At 44.9% G+C, this 15,591-nt stretch overlaps 1 protein-coding gene across 7 annotated transcripts in view; it reads left to right on the top strand.

Moving 5' to 3' along the window:
* Positions 1–15,591, top strand: part of LOC110507356 (dedicator of cytokinesis protein 10) — a 177,389-nt gene that overhangs the window by 34,869 nt on the left and 126,929 nt on the right. For 4 of the 7 annotated variants that reach the window (XM_090224227.1, XM_090224224.1, XM_036965500.2 and 1 more), the window contains exon 1: positions 10,682–11,460. The exons of the other annotated variants lie outside the window; for them this stretch is intronic. In XM_090224227.1, the coding sequence (XP_090080353.1) occupies positions 11,293–11,460 (168 nt within the window). In that variant the 5' untranslated portion in view covers positions 10,682–11,292. Of the gene's footprint in view, positions 1–10,681; positions 11,461–15,591 lie in introns of those variants that run through there. 7 annotated transcript variants of the gene reach the window in all.

The raw sequence follows: 15,591 nt of genomic DNA, 5'->3' as shown, positions 1-15,591 counted from the left end.
GAGCCTTCTTGGATGGGCACTTCTAATGTAACTATATGGCAGCACCCAAGGGTTCTAAAAATGTGGGGCTCACAAAAGGTGGGGCTCCACACCACCTGCCCTGAATGATGGGTCACCACTGGTCTGATGAGTCCAAATGTGAGGTTTTTGATTCCAACCGCCGTGTCTTTGTGAGACGCAGACTAGGTGAACGGATGATCTCTGCATGTGTGGTTCCCACCTTGAAGCATGGAGGTGTGATGGTGTGGGGATGCTTTGCTGGTGACACTGTCTGCGATTTATTTAGAATCCAAGGCACACTTAACCAACATGGCTAGCAGAGCATTCTGCAGTGAAACACCATCCAATATGGTTTGTGATTATTGGGACTATCATTTCAACAGGACAATGACCCAAAACACACCTCCAGGCTGTATAAGGGCTTTGACCAAGAAGGAGAGTGATGGAGTGCTGCATCAGATGACCTGGCCTCCACAATCATCCGACCTCAACCCAATTGAGATGGTTTGGGATGAGTTGAACTGCAGAGTGAAGGAAAAGCAGCAAACAAGTGCTCAGCATGTGGGAGGGAACTCCTTCATGACTGTTGGAAAAGCATTCCACCTCATCAATCAATCAAATGTATTTATAAAGCCCTTTTTACATCAGCTGATGTCACAAAGTGCTATACAGAAACCCAGCCTAAACCCCTAACAGCAGTCAATGCAGATGTAGAAGCACAGTGGCTAGGAAAAACTTCCTAGAAAGGAAGCTGGTTGAGAGAACGCCAAGCTGTCATCAAGGCAAAGGGTGGCTACTTTGAAAAATCTAAAATCTTAAATATATTTTGATTTGTTAAACACTTTTTTGGGGTTAGTACATGATTCCATGTGTTATTTCATAGTGTTGACGTCTTCACTATTATTATACAATGTAGAAAATAGTAAAAATGACAAAAAAAAACCTTGAATGAGTAGGTGTGTCCAAACTTTTGACTGGTACTGTATGTGTGTGTGTGTGCATGCATGTGTCCCAACACCTCACCATGCACAACATAAATTTGTTCCATTTGTGGTGTAGAACAGCAGCCAGCAGCAAACTGAGAAGTTACAGGTTTCGAACAACTTTGAGTTTGAGTTAGGTTTTACCTAAACTTAACTTGTGGAAAGTAAGCACTTCCCTCCCACTCTGTTAATAGTTTTACAAATGGCTCTTGTGTGGCTCAGTTGGTAGAGAATGGTGCAAGGGGGGTGTTCGATTCCTGCTGGGGCCACCCATCTGTAAAATGTATGCACGAATGACTTAATTGTTTTGTATAAAAGCATCTTCTAAATATATTATGAATATACTACTGTTATAATAATACTATTACAGTATTCTACTATATTATGTGTTAATGACATTATCTAAGCAAATACTTTAAAAGGAAACGTACTCTAGTGACAGGGAGAGAGTGTGAGAGCGAGAGAGAGAGAGTTGAGATGGAGAAAGAGAGAGAGAGAGAGAGAGAGAGAGAGAGAGAGAGAGAGCGAAAGAAAGATGGGAAGAGAAAGTGAACGAGGGACCTTTTGTGCCTCTGCTGTGCGTCAGATACTCAGGGGCCAAAGCAGAAGTTTTCTGCTGGTAATTCCCGGCTCTGAGTGTCAGCATCCTGTTGCAGTCGTCATGACAACGGCGGAATGTTTTCACCATGTCAACCCCAGCCCTCCTTGCCACAACAAACCACCATGGGATGACTCACACACACTGGCTCTAGGTTCCAAATGGCACCATATTCATTACATAGTGCATTGCTTTTGTCAAAAGTAGTTCACTATACAGTATACACTATACAGTTTTCCTGACAATTCCTGATATTTAATCTGAGCAAAAATTCCCTGATTTAGGTCAGTTAGGTCAGTCACCACTTTATTTGAATAATGTGAACTGTCAGAATAATAGTAGACATAATTATTTATTTCAGCTTTTATTTCTTTCATCACATTCCCAGTGGGTCAGAAGTCCATATGCTTCCCACAATAATTTGGGTGAATTTTGGCCCATTCCTCCTGACAGAGCTGGTGTAACTGAGTCAGGTTTGTAAGGCCTCCTTGCTCGCACACACTTTTTCATTTCTGAGATACGTGAGATATTGGCCTATAGGCTACCTGCATCTAGCTCAGCAAACCATGGAAAAGTAGAATTGCAATTATAAACCCATATTTTAGTCAGTAGCTTATGCGTAATGAAATAACAAGTCAATCTCACAAATAGCCAATAAAAATTAAAAAAACAACGTTCATCTCTTAAACTCTCCTGTCGGTTTTACCTGTAGTTTTGCACATGTGATTTATGTACAATTACAAACTTGGTGGTTTGAGGCCTGAATGCTGATTGGTTGAAAGCCATGGTATATCAGACCATGTACCACGGGAATTACAAAAAAATAGTTTTTACTGTTCTAATTACGTTGGTACCGAGTTTATAATAGCAATAAAGCCGATCCCAGGCTGTATCGCAACCGGCCGTGACCGGGAGACCCATGAGGCGGCCCACAAGTGGCCCAGCATTGTCCGGTGTTAGGGTAGGGTTTGGCCGGCCGGGTTGTCCTTGTCCCATCGCGCACTAGCGACTCCTGTGGAGGACCAGGCGCAATTCACACTCACACGGTCGCCATGTGTACGGTGTTTCCTCCGACACATGGCTTCCGGGTTAACCGAGCATTGTGTCAAGAAGCAGTGGTGCTTGGTGGAGTTTCGGAGGACGCACGGCTCCTCGACCTTCGCCTCTCCTGAGTCCGTGTGGGAGTTGCAGTGATGGGACAAGACTGTAACTTACCAATTGGATAGCATGAAATTGGGGAGAAAAAAAATTATAGCAAAAAGGAACCTCAGAGGTTTGTGGTATATGGCCAATATGCCACGGCTAAGGGTTATGTCCTAGGAACAACCCTTAGCTGTGGTATACTGGCCATATACCACACCTCCTCGGGCCTTGTTGCTTAATCATAGCAGTCAAAACAAGTTAAAACGACATCCATTGATGGAAAATGATCTAGAGAGTTTAATAAGGGGGATTTATATTTTCTCTTGCAACTTAATCTTAAACTAGCAAGAATTATAATTTTGATGGACAACCAAATTGTGTTTCTTAGCCTACTATATAAAATGACGTCGATATTCCTTCTTAATTCGCTCGATAATGTTATGTAAAAAAAGGGTTTATTGGATAAGTGTGCAAACACTTTTCTTTTAGCTAGTTTTCAGGCCTTGTGGGTGGGTTTTCAGAGGTCATTGGGATACATTTTTTTGCTAGACTTGGCAACCCTGAGTGGGCCAGACAGGGCCTACCATTCACTGCAACCGCACAAAAAAAATTCTGGGTTAAAAACAACCCAGCGATGGGTAAATAGTGGACAGAAGACAGTAAGTTATTTTTGACCCTGCGGGACAGTTCAGAAGACTGGAGGCGTGGTTTAGTAGGGCAGAGGCTTTCAGATAGTTATTTTTGGCCACCTGTGAGAGTAAATGTCATTCCAGTTAATCTGTTCTGTTGTTTTGTCAACACATGTTTAAGGTTGAGCACGGACACTTTTGTAGCTTAATGAGTCTTACACAAGTTGAGTTCCTGAAGTGCCTATGCGTATCCCAATGTTGGAATAGTTATCACTTTGTTATGGTATTAAAATAATAACGTTATTGATTATATATTAAAATATGCAATGTGATAAAATAATGCAGTGTACAAACATAACAAAATTAACAGGAATGACATTTAATCTCATGGGTGGCCAACAATACCCATCTGAACGCCACACCTCCAATAAGCCACTCCTCCAGACAATTACCATTAAAAAATTATGCACAAATTAAAAAATGTAGGTTGTGGTCTAATAAAGAATACTTGTAAAGAATAGGAAGGACCACACACTGTTTATGCTCCCAATTCACTGCTTTATTGACAATGTTTCGATCCGAAATGGATCTTAGTCAGGTCAAACAGACTGAGTGCTCACATTCCAAAATATACACATTTCACCTCACATGACCATTACGCACATGACACATGGTGGGTGTGGAAACAATTCAATTCCCTTTTGCGCATAGTCAATCATAATCAACTACAGAGGTATATAATCATAAAGGATTATATACCTACAAATCAGTCCAAGTTAAAGTCTAGGCAACAGTAAAAAAGTAATATGTATGTACAAAATGATGTTGGAAACTGTTGGAATACCCGCCGATATGACCATTACACGCAGGATGTACGGTGGCTGTAGATATACTGTAATAGCAGTGACTTATTTCAAAAACAACTTGTGTACCTCCAATAATTTGTTATCAATGAGATGAGCACATGCAGTAGTTACAGAAAATCTATTATGGACAGACAGTATGTACCAAAGGACCAAGTGGCGACATGGATGGCCAGACAAATCATGTTCAAATGACATGTTCGATACCAATGTACTGCATCTCTAAGAGATTATGTTTTGACGAGACTCTATGAAATGTGCAGCCACGGGGTTTCTCTGGTCAAGAGTCCTGATATTACTCCTGTGTTCCGCTATTCTTGTGTTTAGAGCTCGTTTAGTTTTTTCCTACATAGCACAGACCACAAACACACTCGATCAGGTATACCACATTGTTTGTTGAATCACGTAATGATGCCCTTAATCTTAAATTCCTTTTCCCGTCATAGGGCGATTGAACATTGTGCATTTGTTCGTAAAGTTACACTGGGTACATCGGCCACATCAGGAATTACCATCCGGCACCTTGTCTAGGAAGGTGCGACGTGGTACCGGTTGAAGATCAGACCTCACCACCATCTGGCTGATGTTGGGGGTGCGTCTGAAGACGACCCGCGGGTGTTCTTTTAAACTTGTTTTCCAGGTGTGGAACAGTGCTCAAGATGTGTGTTTTTTTTAATGATAGGGTCAAACTGTTTGCGAAGTGGGGAGTATTGAAGGAAGCATGGAACTTGGTTTGAGCGTGAGGCTGTAATACTGGGTCATATTTTTGTAGCGGTACCCTTGCATCATGCAGCCACTCCCTAGTGGTGCAGCGGTCTAAGGCACTGCATCTCAGCGCTTGAGGAGTCTACTACAGACACCCTGGTTTGATTCCAGACTGTATCACAACAGGACGTGATTGGGAGTCCCATAGGGCGTCTCTCAATTGGCCCAGCGTTGTCCGGGTTTGACCGGTGTAGGCCGTCATTGTAAATAAGAATACGATTAAATAAAGATGAAAAAAAAATACGTAAATAAAAAAAATGGCAAAATCGGCGTCCAAAATGACCGATTTCCGATTTGTTATGAAAACTTAAAATCGGCCCTAATTAATCGGCCATTCCGATTAATCGGTCGACCTCTACTCCTGACTATATGTCATCAAGTGAAAATGGAGAAAATGTGCTATGAAGTTTCCTTTTTTCTCTTGAACATTTATTGAATTATGACATTTTTCACTACTTTTGACCAGGGCCCATAGTCCTCAGAAGGTCAGAAATATTGCACTATGTAGAGAGAGCAGTGTTTCTTAATCCTGGTCCTGGGAACCCAAAGAGGGCCGCATTTGAGTTTTTGCCCTCTAGCACTACACACTAGATTCCATTAATCAACTCATCATTACGTCTTTGAATAGTGGAATCAGGTGTGTAGTGCTGGAGGGGAAAAACTCAAATGTTCCCCTCTTTTTCGGTTCCCATGACTAGGATTAAGAAACACTAATGTAGGGACGCTGCCAGAGGCTGTGGCCCAGTCCAAAAACAACTCCAGAAACAAACCCTCGCCCTCTACTCTCTAGGCTCCTGCACTTAACGGACAGTAAATCCAGAAGAATTGGTTTGGTATATATAGCAAACTGGTTTTCTGCCAAGGAAGGAGAGGGAGAGGAGAAAAGGGCTCCTCTCACCTTGTAGTGGAGGAAAACTGATGAGATGTGAGTCTATGGTTGGTATATACAGTAGAGGAGCAATATATTTTATTTATGCATTTTCTATATTCAGACTTTTTCACCCAGCACTTAGTGTAATATATTGTGATGTGAGGATAATAGCATTGCTTTCAAGTATTTCTGCCCTGTGATACAGTGTATCCCTACACCAGCAATCTGTCTCATCAGGGAATTAGGATCAGTTTTATGTATACAGTGTGTGAGTGCGAGCAAGCGTGTGTGTGTGTCTGGATAGAGTTTAGATAGGAGCCAGACTGGGTTTATGGTGCTGCTTAGCATTTCGTTTGAAAGTGCCAGAAAGGGAGAACGATCAAACTGGGTTGTTATATTCTGTGGAATGCAGAACAGGGGAATTATAGCTGAGTGAGTGAGTGAGTGAGTGAGTGAGTGAGTGAGTGAGTGAGTGAGTGCCTGCCTGCCTGCCTGCCTGCCTGCCTGCCTGCCTGCCTGCCTGCCTGCCTGCCTGCCTGCCTGCCTGCCTGCCTGCCTGCCCGCCCGCCCGCCCGCCCGCCCGCCCGCCCGCCCGCCCGCCCGCCCGCCCGCCCGCCCGCCCGCCCGCCCGCCCGCCCGCCTGCCTGCCTTCCTTCCTTCCTTCCTTCCTTCCTTCCTTCCTTCCTTCCTTATTGCCGCTCTCAATAAGGCAGTGCCTGCAGACTCCAGTCACAATGCAGAGTTCAAAGGTAGAAGGCGAAGCCAGGCTTACGATGTGACACGGAAATGCTAACCTTTTGGACCTGGGTCACATTCATTTGTGCACACCGTAGCAAAATGTTTTGCAATAGGAAAACGAAAAACAACCATTTCTTATTGGACAAATAAGTAGGTCCCGCCCCGTTTTGGCCCATTTGCTTCCTAGTGAATATATCCCAGTCCTCATCTCCTTAGACAGTGCACTTAACCACGAGGACCTGGAGAACACGTCTGTGTCCTCCAGGTAAACGCTGGGTAGACAGTCTGGTCCCTTGTATCAGACCCACCATCACAGGCCTGACTGGAAACACAGCAGGGCAGCAACAGCAGACTCAACACAAGATAATAGCATCCTCATACAGTAAAATCCATAAACCAAATCAGTAGCCTTATGGTTAGAGTGTCTTCCCTGAGATTGGAAGGTTGGGAGGTTTGTTCCTCAGCCGTTCGTTCTCCTTCTCAGTGCCTAATCTCTGTTGGTCCAATCAGTCCTTTTTCGGGGTTATTGCTTTTTCTTTTAAAGGGAGTGGGTCAGTCCCATCCCTCACATATTTATTGGACAGGATAGAGAGAGTATGTTGAAATAGCAGTTTTCCAGATTCAAACCCATGCTGCAGCGGTATATATGTCCCAGAGGCAGCAGCTTAGACCTCTAGACCACCCTAGGCCAATCTTTCTGACTCTCAGGCCCAGTAAACTGTCTGCGACTGCTGGACCGATGCGATACCATGAGCTGTAATGAACTTGTAGAGACATTTCACATGCTTCCCTTTCCTCAATAGTCCTTAAACTCAGGGAGTCCCTCCCTCTTTGTTTTCTCTGGAACCCTGGTAACCTATAATTACTCTAGTATACACATCTCGTTCTCCCTCTCCCCCTCTATATCTATCTCTCGCTTTCTGTTCTCCCTCTCCCCCTCTATATCTCTCTCGCTCTCTGTTCTCCCTCTCCCCCTCTACATCTATCTCTCGCTCTCTGTTCCCCCTCTATATCTATCTCTCGCTCTCTGTTCTCCCTCTCCCCCTCTATATCTATCTCTCGCTCTCTGTTCTCCCTCTCCCCCTCTAAATCTATCTCTCGCTCTCTGTTCTCCCTCTCCCCCTCTATTTATCTCTCCCTCTCCCCCTCCATATCTCTGTCTCGCTCTCCATCCTTTCTCCATCTCTTGCTCGCACGCCAGGGCTGTGGCAGTCATTCGATTTTTCCCGTTGGTTATTGTCATGTAAAAGTAATTGACCATTAATTAAGATACGTGCGTTTAGCATCTCCAGGCCTCCGCGCATATAAACCGCATGCAGGCCGCTGATGCACGCCCTTGGAGCGTTTACAGTGCCTTGCGAAAGTATTCGGCCCCCTTGAACTTTGCGACCTTTTCCCACATTTCAGGCTTCAAACATAAAGATATAAAACTGTATTTTTTTGTGAAGAATCAACAACAAGTGGGACACAATCATGAAGTGGAACGACATTTATTGGATATTTCTAACTTTATTAACAAATCAAAAACTGAAAAATTGGGCGTGCAAACTTATTCAGCCCCTTTACTTTCAGTGCAGCAAACGCTCTCCAGAAGTTCAGTGAGGATCTCTGAATGATCCAATGTTGACCTAAATGACTAATGATGATAAATACAATCCACCTGTGTGTAATCAAGTCTCCGTATAAATGCACCTGCACTGTGATAGTCTCAGAGGTCTGTTAAAAGCGCAGAGAGCATCATGAAGAACAAGGAACACACCAGGCAGGTCCGAGATACTGTTGTGAAGAAGTTTAAAGCCGGATTTGGATACAAAAAGATTTCCCAAGCTTTAAACATCCCAAGGAGCACTGTGCAAGCGATAATATTGAAATGGAAGGAGTATCAGACCACTGCAAATCTACCAAGACCTGGCCGTCCCTCTAAACTTTCAGCTCATACAAGGAGAAGACTGATCAGAGATGCAGCCAAGAGGCCCATGATCACTCTGGATGAACTGCAGAGATCTACAGCTGAGGTGGGAGACTCTGTCCATAGGACAACAATCGTGTGCAATCAAGTATATTGCACAATCTGGCCTTTATGGAAGAGTGGCAAGAAGAAAGCCATTTCTTAAAGATATCCATAAAAAGTGTTGTTTAAAGTTTGCCACAAGCCACCTGGGAGACACACCAAACATGTGGAAGAAGGTGCTCTGGTCAGATGAAACCAAAATTGAACTTTTTGGCAACAATGCAAAACGTTATGTTTGGCGTAAAAGCAACACAGCTGAACACACCATCCCCACTGTCAAACATGGTGGTGGCAGCATCATGGTTGGGCCTGCTTTTCTTCAGCAGGGACAGTGAAGATGGTTAAAATTGATGGGAAGATGGATGGAGCCAAATACAGGACCATTCTGGAAGAAAACCTGATGGAGTCTGCAAAAGACCTGAGACTGGGACGGAGATTTGTCTTCCAACAAGACAATGATCCAAAACATAAAGCAAAATCTACAATGGAATGGTTCAAAAATAAACCTATCCAGGTGTTAGAATGACCAAGTCAAAGTCCAGACCTGAATCCAATCGAGAATCTGTGGAAAGAACTGAAAACTGCTGTTCACAAATGCTCTCCATCCAACCTCACTGAGCTCGAGCTGTTTTGCAAGGAGGAATGGGAAAAAATGTCAGTCTCTTGATGTGCCAAACTGATAGAGACATACCCCAAGCGACTTACAGCTGTAATCGCAGCAAAAGGTGGCGCTACAAAGTATTAACTTAAGGGGGCTGAATAATTTTGCACGCCCAATTTTTCAGTTTTTGATTTGTTAAAAAAGTTTGAAATATCCAATAAATGTCGTTCCACTTCATGATTGTGTCCCACTTGTTGTTGATTCTTCACAAAAAAATACAGTTTTTTATCTTTATGTTTGAAGCCTGAAATGTGGCAAAAGGTCGCAAAGTTCAAGGGGGCCGAATACTTTCGCAAGGCACTGTACATTTAAATATAAATTCAATATACACACCATCACAAAAAAATCAATGTTTTATCTTAGGCAGGTTTAAATAAGCACGATATGAAGAAAATGTATTTCAGGACAACAGAATATGTGTTGGACGACTGACTGTATGTTATCTGGCTATACACCATGCCATAGGCTGTAGGCGTGCTTATTTAGGAGATCAGATGTGCTTATAAATCCCGTGCCATTATTTTATATTCTATGATTTTATAGTAAGAAGAATATACTTGAACTCAGCTAAATGAAATAGAAAGGATATTTGTCCCATTCCGGGAGCGAGTATGCATATGAAGTGGCTGTGTTGAGTGCAAAAGTGATCATTTGAAACAAGTCCTATATGCTAGATTTAGAGTTATTTGGCAACTTTAGTTGTGAATGATCCAATCCTTAGAATGTCTTCGAAATCTAAACCTAAACGGGATGCATGATGCAACTATAGACTATTGATGATTTGATAAAGTCTCGAAAAAAAACTTGCGCTCTGTTCCTTGAGTCCAGGCTGCACATGCTGTTCTCTCATCAAGCGGTCCTATTATCACCCATCAGACTATTCGCAGTTTAATTTAGTCTTTGCTAATATGTAACATTTGTTCCAATTTAGAATGGCCCATTATCAAATGGGCAGGGCCAGGGGGGAAATGACTGTATGTTGTCATCTGTATGCACTGGAATGGCTCATTATCAAATGGGCAGGGCCAGGGGGGAAATGACTGTATGCTGTCATCTGTATGCACTGGAATGGCGAATGGAGGCCGTCGCTTTCCCACTGGTTCGGTTTTCAATCATGCTGGTAGGCTACCCGGTTATTTCACTCCAGGCATCAACCACTGTCTCCTACTTTTTCTTGCTCTGAAATCTGCTTTTCGGTGCAGGCGGCAGCACTTTAGGTACCGCGAAGTGAGTGTACAGTATGAGCCAGATTTCAACATTCTTAAGTAGGAGAGAGGAAGAGAAAGAAGTGCGGAGTGAGAGATAGTGTGTGGAGTAGGTGTCTGGTCTGGATAGTTGAACGACACTGAAACTGCTGATGTAACACAGCTGGTTGTTTTAGACACGCATGCACAGACACACACACACACTCACCCCTTTGCGTATGCATAGTGCAATTCCCAGAGCTTGCTCCAGCTTGGATTGACTTCCAGGCGTTTTACCATCTCCCTCTCAATCAGAATATTTGTGTGAGTGTGTACAGTATGTGTGGAAGAGGGAGGGAGTGCACGAGACCTAGAGGGAGCGGGTGAGACTGGGTGGTAGTGCGTGCGTGCCTGTGTGTGTGTGTGTTTGACCGTCAGTTCTGGTCAGCTGATGGCCGTGGCTTGCTTCGATTGGAGGAGCCAGCTGTGTTCAGCTGCAGTGTAGGCAGATCAGTGCGGAGAGTGGAGAGACAAGGCAGCCTCTGTCTCCTGCAGCCGGAGGGAGCCCAGCGCTCAGCAGTGCAGAGCTAGAAGAGAGCAGTGGGTCTGCAGTACGAAGCAGGCAGGCAGGGCTGGAGCACCGGTGCTTTAGGACTGGAGCAGGGCTACAGGGGGAACCTGGGCTAACCTAATCTGGACTGGACTAGGCTGTAGCTGGGCTTTCCTGAACTTAGCTCCATTAGGCTGGTCCAAGGTCCAGACTGCTAGGGACAGGTTGGCCAGAGCTGGGTGGTGATCCCAGGGCAGAGGGCTCTGTCTGGGGGTGACGTGGTTGGGTACCTGGGTATGGGCTGCTCGGCCAGCTTGGTGCTCCTCCAGGCCCTGCGTTCCGTGGGCCGGGCCAACTGTGCCCACATGTGCTCCCGCCAGGACCAGCTATCCCCGGATGTCCTGCCGCCCGGCGAGGGCCACGCCACCTCCGGGGGAAGTAGAGCCCTCACCATCATCGTTATGGTAACTAACATCATACTGCGGAGCTGTAGGCTGCAGCCTCCCTTGTTCCTTTGTTGGGGGTTGGGGGGTGTGTAAGAGGGATAGAGGGAATCTGTTTGGTCTCCTATTTTTGGATATGAGGGTTTTACCATGTGGTTTTCTCCCCTTGCTGTATGTTAGTGTGTCCTCTGTGTGTGTGTGTGTGTGTGTGTGTGTGTGTGTGTGTGCATGTGACTGAGTGTGTGTGTGCATGGGTGTGTGAAGGGTAATGTACAGTATTATCGAGGAGCGAGGCATGACGTGATCAGAGCTGTGTGAGGGAGTGGGGCGAAAACAGAAGCAGGGGGCTGGCGGGGGTGTACAGGGAGAGAAGTGGGGTGGGGGGCTGTCTGGGGTTCAGTCCTGAGGAATTTAGTTTCTGTGGGAAAAATGTGCCTCATTGCTCATGGTTCGTCTAGTAGGCTGCTGATAAGATGTGAGTGTTTGTCTAAGTCAACGGGTGAATGAATGAGCAAATGAACAAATGTAGGATACTGGACTTGTCAACATTCTTATGTTTCTGTCTGTGAGTGGCAGTGATACTGATTGTGCAATACCATTTGGATCCATTATTAGGAGCAGTAGGGTGAAGTTGCCCCTATACGCTGCTCTTGGTTCAGTTTAGCATTTTCCCTACTAATGGTTAAGGCCATGATTGTGGAGGGGAAGCTGATCCAAGATCTGTACCTAGAGGAAGCTTCACCCCAGAGTTATTAAGACAGCGTTGAGACGTGACAGCTTGGTTCATGATGATTCATAAATTAGTAGGCGTGACATCAGTGGGGAGTCTGAGACGGATGGTATGTGAGGTGAGGATATACCCAGGGTGGCAAGGTGGTGCCGAGGAGCAGGGGTGTAGAGATATTTAATAGTTACCCCTGTTGAATGATGACGACAATCCTGGCTGCATCTGTATTTCAATGTCCCTGTCTGTCCGACCGTCCATATGCCTGGTCGTTGTATGGACAATCCCCCTCTCTGGGACACGCATCAATATCAGCCTCTGTTTCCCCGAGGGCTGCATGGATGACAACATTGAAGAAGTAGAAAAAATGTCAGGCTCATTTTGGCAGGGGTGTGATCCATAAAGTTTGCCTGACGACTCAAACTGAGTCCTTACGCTGCTCTGTCGCTCGCTACGTACTTCAGTCTGAGACTGCAATCATTGAAGTAGTTTGTGGTGACGTCAAAATGACGGGCGTTGTACAAAACAACGTCATCAGCGTTTGGACGTAACCAATCGGAGGAACAAAGTCAATGATACGTTTTCAAAATGTCGCTTTACCCACGTGTGTTTTGGCTCTGGTGCAACCCGTCGTTTTGTGTGACCAATCAGACGATCTAGAATGTATTTCCATTCTAGACATCGTAGGGGAGGCTAGCCAGGCAACCACAAAGTTCTCTCTCTCTCTCCTCACATATACCAGAGGAACCTGTCTGTCTACCCACTCACCTTCTCCTTGTGGCACTTAAAGTCTTGTTCATCTGCAGACTGGACCCATGCACGGTGTAGTCCTGTCTGCTGGAAGGAGCCGGAGAGAGACAGAGGAAGAAAAGACTGGGAGGGTAAAAGACTCCTGGTCTGGTTATTTTCCCTTCTCTGCTTTCCTCTCCTTTTTTCTGGTCCTGCACAGGGGCACGAGTAAGACGCTCGGGCAGACCTTTCTCCTGTACGGTAGTCTGCAGGGAGCTGAGGACTCGTAATCCTCCTGGTCCATTAAGACATTGACCCACATCTGACCTGACGGTGTAGGAGAGGAAGCAGGACGGACAGTTATGGGCTGGGAAAAGAGTCTGCACTGAGCTCACAGTGATGGAAGACATGAAGAACTTAAATGAATTAATCTATGTAATGCATGTTGGGAAGGAAGTAGAGAGCGCTCCAACCAACATGAGTCGAGGGGATGGCCAAAAATCACAAGAACATAAAAAAAGCATGTTAATATGTTTTATAGACATTTTTTGAGGGGCGGCAGGTAGCCTAGTGGTTAGAACGTTGGGTCAGTAACCGAAAGGTTGCTAGATTGAATCCCTAAGCTGACAAGGTATAAATCTGTCATTCCGCCCCTGAACAGGCAGTTAACCCACTGTTCCTAGGCCGTCATTGGAAATAAGAATTTGTTCTTAACTGACTTGCCTGGTTAAACGAAGGTTAAATAAAAAAAAAATATTCATTAAAGTCACTAACACGGATGTAGCTCAAACATGATAAGGCTCCCAAGAAGCCACAGCTATGGAGATAAAGTGCCTTCGGAAAGTATTCAGACCCCTTGACATTTTGTTAGGTACAGGTAATGAATTCTAAAATTCATTAAATCGTTTTCCCCCCTCATCAATCTACACACAATACCCCATAATTACAAAGCAAAACAGTTTTTTTTATACATTTTTGCTAACTTATTAAAAATAAAAAACAGAAAGTATTCAGACCCTTTTACTCAGTACTTTGTTGAATCACCTTTGGCAGCGATTACTGCCTCGGGTCTTCTTGGGTATGGCGCTACAAGCTTGGCATACCTGGATTTTGGGGAGTTTCTCCCATTATTCTCTGCAGAACCTCTCAAGCTATCAAGTTGGATGGGGAGCGTTGCTGCACAGCTATTTTCAGATCCCTCCAGAGATGTTCAATTGGGTTCAAATCCGGGCTCTGGCTGGGCCACTCAAGGACATTCAGAGACATGTCCCGAAGCCACTCCTGCGTTGTCTTGGCTGTGTGCGTAGGGGTCGTTGTTCTGTTGGAAGGTGAACCTTCACCCCAGTCTGAGGTCCTGAGCGCTCTGGAGCAGGTTGTCATCCAGGATCTCTCTGTACTTTGCTCCGTTCATCTTTCCCTTGATCCTGACTAGTCTCCCAGTCCCTGCTGCTGAAAAACATCCCCACAGCATGAATGCTGCCACCACCATGCTTCACCGTAGGGATGGTGACAGGTTTCCTCCATGCTTGGCATTCAGGCCAAATAGTTCAATCTTGGTTTCTTCAGACCAGAGAATCTTGTTTCTCATGGTCTGAAAGTATTTTGGTTCACCTCCCTGACCAAGGTCCTTCTCCTCCAATTGCTCAGTTTGACTGGCCTGCCAGCTCTAGGAAAAGTCTTGGTGGTTCGAAACTTCTTCCATTTAAGAATGATGGAGGCCACTGTGCTCTTGGGGACCTTCAATGCTGCAGAAATGTTTTGGTACCCTTCCCCAGATCGGTGCCTCAACAGAATCCTGTTTCGGAGCTCTACAGACAATTCCTTCGACCTCATGGCTTGGTTTTTGCTCTGACATGCACTGTCAACTGTATGACCAGGTGTGTGCCTTTCCAAATCATGTACAATCAATTGAATTTACCACAGGTGGACTCCAATCAAGTTGTAGAAACATCTCAAGGATGATCAATGGAAACAGGATGCACCTGAGCTCAATTCCGAGTCTTATAGCAAAGGGTCTGAATACTTATGTAATAAATTTGCAAACATGTCTAAACACCTGATTTTGCTTTGCCATTATGGGGTGTTGTGTATAGATTGCTGTGGGAATTGTTATTTGATCAATTTTAGAAGAAGGCTGTAACGTAACAAAATGTGGAAAAAGTCAACGGGTCTGAATACTTCCCCGAAGGCTCTGTACATTGCTGTCAAAACATTTTTCACGTCTTCCATCACTGTGAGCTCAGTGCATACTCTATTCCCAGCATTTTGACTGCAATGTATCTCCATAAATAGCAACAAAAAAGTAATCAAGTTCAGGGTGAGGGCTGCAGTATGAAGCTCATTAAACTAAGGTTGATTGAGGTCCAGACATTAGGCTGTTCTCAGTCTCTCCATGGTCCCTATCTGTCTGTCGCTGACACTGGTGTTAAGAGGAAATATGTAACGACTTCCTGCCATTCCATTCCTTCATCTCTGCTTCTCTATCTCCTCCCTCTCTCGGCAGGTTGTGTTGGGCCAGTAACAAAAGGTTGCTGGTTTGAATACCCGAGCCGACAAGGTGAAAAATATGCTGATGTGCCCTTGAGCCAAGCACTTAACCCTAATTTGCTCTAACCCTAATAATATATTTGTTTATCTGCCTCCTTCCCCTGTTCATAAGAGTATGATATTCTCACTCTCTGTACTCTCTAGCCCTCTCT

The sequence above is a fragment of the Oncorhynchus mykiss genome, chromosome 27 (assembly GCF_057628025.1).
Source record: "Oncorhynchus mykiss isolate SJ-2025 chromosome 27, ASM5762802v1, whole genome shotgun sequence".
Lineage (NCBI taxonomy): Eukaryota > Metazoa > Chordata > Actinopteri > Salmoniformes > Salmonidae > Oncorhynchus > Oncorhynchus mykiss.
The sequence above is the reverse complement of the archived record's forward strand: the minus strand, read 5'-3'. Positions and strand labels throughout refer to the sequence as shown.